The sequence below is a fragment of the Eptatretus burgeri genome, chromosome 1, assembly GCF_056783735.1.
Source record: "Eptatretus burgeri isolate ZD-2024b chromosome 1, Ebu_testis_v1, whole genome shotgun sequence".
Lineage (NCBI taxonomy): Eukaryota > Metazoa > Chordata > Myxini > Myxiniformes > Myxinidae > Eptatretus > Eptatretus burgeri.
In genome coordinates, this window is record NC_140961.1 from 141,312,167 (window position 1) to 141,318,156 (window position 5,990).

General features: G+C 44.6%; 1 protein-coding gene across 2 annotated transcripts in view; it reads right to left on the bottom strand.

Annotated features, from left to right (window-relative positions):
• The window catches only part of LOC147035636 (uncharacterized), a 20,712-nt gene extending 15,176 nt beyond the window's left edge, over nucleotides 1–5,536 (bottom strand). For both annotated transcript variants that reach the window (XM_085845646.1, XM_085845655.1), the window contains exons 1-3: nucleotides 4,916–5,536; nucleotides 3,348–3,593; nucleotides 1,620–1,827 (exon numbers count right to left, since the gene is read on the bottom strand). In XM_085845646.1, the coding sequence (XP_085701772.1) occupies nucleotides 1,620–1,827; nucleotides 3,348–3,593; nucleotides 4,916–5,008 (547 nt within the window). In that variant the 5' untranslated portion in view covers nucleotides 5,009–5,536. The remainder of the gene's footprint in view (nucleotides 1–1,619; nucleotides 1,828–3,347; nucleotides 3,594–4,915) is intronic.
• Nucleotides 5,537–5,990: the final 454 nt, after the last annotated feature.

Here is a 5,990-nt window from a genome sequence, read left to right on the forward strand (position 1 = left end):
GGTGGGAAGGGGGCCCCCTTGGTCGCACTATCTCAGCGCGGGGGGAAACAGGAGGGGGTTGCTGATGCTCGGGGAAAGGAGGATTTTTACTCTGTCTCGGGTCCCGCGACGAGCGTCTCCACCTCGACCAGGTCGCGCCGTCGGCCTCCCTGGTGTGCAGCTCCCGGCACCGACGCGAGCACCCCCTCGTCTGCCTTCGCCGCCGCTGCCTCTCCACAGCTCCGTCCTCTTCGCTCCGACTCCAACTCCGAACTCTTCCTCCTGCGAACTCCTTCCAACGCACACCACGACCTTTTTCTGATGAACGCAGCCGCTTATATAAGCCCCGTGGCTTCGCCTTTGACCCCCTGCCTTCGACCTTTCACCTCGCTCCCCATTGGCCCGAGAAAAAGTGGGGCCAAATCGCCCCTCGCTCACCGATTGGACGGAACAAAAGTGGGCGTGAGCCGTTTTTGATCCGTTTTTCTGCGGAAAGTCCGTGGTTTTGTACACGCTGTTCGGCGCGCGCCCTGCACGAGTCCAATACCGGTACCCATAAGCGGCGCAAGAACGGTGGCGATGCGACGGTTGCGAGGTGTGACAGTAAAGGTCGTGGCTGTTATGGTGAAGCGGCGTTGTGGTGGGTGGTTGATGTTGTGATGACTGTTGAGACGTGGTTGGTGGTGGTAATAATGGCGGTTGGTCCAAAATAAAGATAGTAAAAGAAAAACGGCTATCCTGAAGAGTCGCAGCACGCATAAATGACATTTATTCCCTCGAGACCACGGGTTTGGGCCTAACTACACATATACTTACCGAGATATCTCACCTAAGGGACCTGAATGGTGGTTTGCGAATTTGGTCAACCACAACAATATGATGAGGTACCCTCACAAACATGTATTGAATTGGGCTCTGTTATTCTGTGATATAAACACTGTTATTCCTACCTTGTGATTGTTTCCTATAGTGTGGGTGTGTGTGTGTGTGTGTGTGTGTGTGTGTGTGTGTGTGTGTGTGTGTGTGTGTGTGTGTGTGTGTGTGTGTGTGTGTGCGTGTGTGTGTGTGTGTGTGTGTGTGCGTGCGTGCGTGCGTGCGTGTGTGTGTGTGTGTGTGTGTGTGTGTGTGTGTGTGTGTGTGTGTGTGTGTGCGACACTTCATTCTGAAGGGTTCTGTGGTCAAAGAATAATAAAATTGTACCGTTGGAAAGCTAATAATCTCGTCTCTTGGAAGCCCATCAGAAAAGAGTCTGTTATTAAAAAACGTCCTTCCAAGAATGAAGAGGAAGAAGCAGGAGATGGAACTTTCACGCAGCAGTTTCAAAGGTAGGAGGGTAAGAACCCCTGAGAATTAATCGTGATGGACACGGAAGTAGCACACAAACAACAACAACCACAGCCACGATGACACCAGCAACAGCAACAATGACTATGTATTATAAAAGATCGTTTTTTTGTGTTTCAATTCATTTTACATCCTCCTTGAGATTCACAGATATACACGCAATATGTTTGTGAAGAACAACATGGGACCATCTGATTAAACCCGTCAGCAAAGCGACGGGGAGGCACGCCTTATCATAATAAAAACGGGGAGAATATAAAAACAGCAATTGGTAATCTTCCAACCCTGATGGTTACCTCGGGAGAACATCTCTTGTTCGACGAGGCCTCGACAAAGCGCACAGTTGATGCTTCCCGAGTGGCAACGGTGCATGTCTCGTAAGCAAGACACACAGAAAGCGTGTTGACATGGATGGCACCTGTGTGGCCCAACCATGATGTCGAGACAAATGGGACAAGAGAGACGCTCCAGATCCTCTTCCCACTTTTTTGTTTTTAACTCCACCTGCAATCACAAGATAAACAAATCACTAATGGTCCTTTAACATTTGTACATCCAGAAACATTAACAATCGCAGGAGTATCAAGAATTGGATTTTTTGAAACATGATGAATGATGTGTAATCCTGGAAGATACCCTTCCTCACAGGAAATAAATGCTGCAACATGGGGTGAAGATGATCCTTCAAGTTCCTTAAAGCAGCGATTGGCACTGACCTTGGCTTCTGAGGGAATGAATACATCCAAACAATGCCAGGAAAATGTGCCCCACAAAATTACAGAACCATCACATCTCTTCACTGTTGGCAACAAGCACTCAGGTTTGAATAATTATTTAGGTTTGCGCCACATGTGCACTTGTCTGTTTGTTGAGAACATGGTGGAAGATGATTCATCTGACCACATCACAATTCTCCACTGCTCAGTCGTCCATTGCCTGTGCTCTTTGTCCCACTGAACATGCAAACATGCATTGCCGGATGTGATGAGGGAGATGGGCACTGCAACCAGGCTATGGTATTCTGCTCTGTGGAGTTCTCAGCGGACCTTTTTTGATGACACTGGCTGCTCACGCCCCAGGATGAAATTTACAGTCAATTGATCTGCAGCCTGCTTTGCCTTGCACTTCAAATTGATTCATGGATATCATGATCATGGAGTATGCGCTTCCACCAACTGTCGTACTTTGCTGATGATGTCTTTCCCTTGGAGCTCCGTGACGACATCACGTCACATACGGTTGATCGTGAAACATCAGCAAATAAGTTGAGATGTCTTTCTCACTGAAGCTCCTGTCAAACGCAGCTCAACAATCACCCCTCTTTCAAAGTCACTGAGGTCTCCTCATGAAAGCCATAAATAAAGGCAACCAGGCCTGTGCAGCATTTATATACATGACCATAAGCGTGCTGGGATACATAAGCATTTTTATACATAAGCATGAGTTCAACACGTGATCTTGAATTGGAATACATTGCACCACTAAACTCGGTGCAAGGTTTTCCAAATCCATAAAAACCTTGAAAATGGCCCTTGGCCTGAAAAATCAAAATGGACGTCACACAAGGAGCCACTGCTGCTACCCCAAATAAACCGTGATCCACACACACACACACACACACACACACACACACACACACACACACACACACACACACACACACACACTCACACACACACACACACACACACACACACACACACACACACACACACACACACACACACACACACACACACACACACGACTTCAAGCCAAAATATACCATGAGTCACACCACCCAAGACAACAAGAGCAAGGATACTGTCACCCCCTCCGCCACCCCCAACGCACACACCACCCATGACTACAAGACCAAAGATACTGTGACCCCCTCCCCTCCACCACACACACACACACACACACACACACACACACACACACACACACACACACACACACACACACACACACACACACACACGACTTTAAGCTAAAATATACCGTGACACACACCCACTACTTCAACCACAACATACTGTGACCTTTTCAGATTTTGCATCCGCTGCTTCATCTTCTCTGTGGTGTGTTGATTTCCACAACTTTCTGAAACATTTGTGTTTCTTTTTCTTCATTGACGTGTCGTTGTCAATTTCCACGTCAATGGAAGCATCCCCCATGTCCACCACTTGCGGTCCTTGAGGAGGTAGCGGTGGTGCTCGTGTGTGGAGCAGGTCACTCTGTGAAGAGGAACAAGCTGGAGGAATGGTGTCGATTGCCACAGCTTCGTTCTACGGGATTGGTGAGGAAGATACAAAGTACACGTGGTGAGTAAATTAATGAGGAGTGAGGGGTGGGGGTGAAAATGTTGCTATTTTTACCCTCCCCGAAGGAGAGGACATTATATTTAGGTCTGTGTGTTTGTTTATTTGTTTCTCCATTTGTTTGTTTGTTTGTTTATCCACACAGAACTTTCGTGCTTATCTCCGCAAACGCTTGTCAGATTGAGCCAAAGTTTTCAACATTGGTGAGAGTTCTCATGAAGAATGTTTTAATGATAATTATGACATCATCGGACACGTGGTGTGGTAGCCATGTGAGAAAAACAGAAAACCTTTGGTCCTCTATATGTCTGAAACTGCACCAAGGAACAAATTGAAACTTGTCACAAAGCAAGTTCCCCTCATGGGGAATGAGGGGGATTTTTCAAGGACATCATAGGTTTCTTCATTATGACATCATAATTGCAGATGCAAAATGCCACATCCGATCATGATGAAAAATTTTGATGGTCATCTCAGGATAAAATGGTGCACAAAAATTATTTGATGATGTCATCGTTCACGAGATTTGGTAGCCATATTCTTTCTTTTTTTTAAACCTTCAAAATCTCTGAAATGGCTGAACGAGTCATCACTTCCAATTATGGCTTTCATTAATTACGGAACACACCAGTACACAAACACACACAAAATAGAGCACACAAAACCACACAAACACCACACCAAACGACACAAACACCACACGAAACAACACACCCATCACAGAACACACAACACACCACAGAAATTACACAAACACCACACAAACTACACAAACACCACACTAAACTACACAAAACCACACAAAACCACACAAAACCACACAAAACTACACAAACCAACACAAACACTACATTAAACAAGTTCTGGTGAGAGTGTGCAATCTCTGATTACTCGTGCTCTTGTTGTGTGTGTAATATGTAGACGTCACCCCCAAACCTTCCCGTCATGATGTCCAGGTCAGGTGGTGTGATTTGATCTGAGTGTTCGTTCGACTGTGTCCAACCAAATCGGATACAACCATGAATAAATTAAATAAATGTGAAGGTAAATGATTGTAAAGTTTGTAAACGAACCCATCCGACATTCGATGGTTAACATTCACTGTTCTTCCGATGAAGTGAACTTATTACCATTCACTGTTGGTAAAGAGAATAAAATGTAAATACCTGATGTCATGGATCAGTGTTGGACCCTCTTTTATGGTCTCATTGATGAATCTTTTAACATTCCCATCGTATTGTTACCTTTACTGTTACTGTAACTCTCATTATGAATAAACCAATTATTACCTCACGATTCTCCTCTTCATCTCTCCCTTTTCTCTTTCTTCTCCTCTTCACACAGCTCCACATTGTGCTTCCCGGGAAGATTATAAAACCCATTAAAACCTAACAAGTGCTTCCTTGTGGAGAGGCAGCACCTTCAATGAAGGTCGAGTTAAAGGTCACAACAAAATGGAGCCTCTCGGACGGTCTGCCGACTCGATGTGACCATGAAGCATTGTGATGTCACAATAACCGGAAGGGGGCGGGGCTTCATCTCCATGGTTACCCTCAACAACAACGACGTGTCGAGAAACGAACAAAACCCAAAAGAATTATCCTTTATAATTAGTGAATTACCTTTTATAATTACCTTAGAACCCTTTAGGATCTCGAGAATTACACTTTAGAACCTTAAAAAAAAAACCTTCAGAATGAAGCACGGTGTGGTGGAGGGATTGTTCTTCTTCATATTTATAGACGGATGGATGGAAGGAGAAATACTATTATTAAAACATCTTCACCGTTAAACATTTCTACTCGGACCACACGGGATGGCTCGTTATCTCGACCTCATTAACTCGCGCAGGCGAAGCGAGAAACGTGGATTACCATTTGGTTCATGATCATCAACTCACAAGACGGAAGTACGAGGAACAACGTATTTAAATGGAATATTATATTATGAACACTAATCGGAACATGAACAAGAAATTTTTAAGGTTAAGTGTCGAACCAGCCATCCGATCATGATGAAAATTTTGAGGGTCATCTCGGGAAAAAATGGTGCACAAAAATAATTTGATGATGTCATCGGTCACGTGATTTGGGAGCCATATTGTTAAAAAAAAACAAAAAAAAATCTTCAAAATCTCTCAAATGGCTGAACCAGTCATCACTGCCAGAATTTATGAAATGGCAGTTCCCATGATGTCTCAATAATTATGTAACAAACCATGACACAAAACTACACAAACACCACACAACACTGACGACACAACCACCACATAATACACCACACGAAACAAAACAAACACCACACGAAACTAAACAAACACCACACTAAACTACACAAACGCCACATAAAACGACACAAACACAC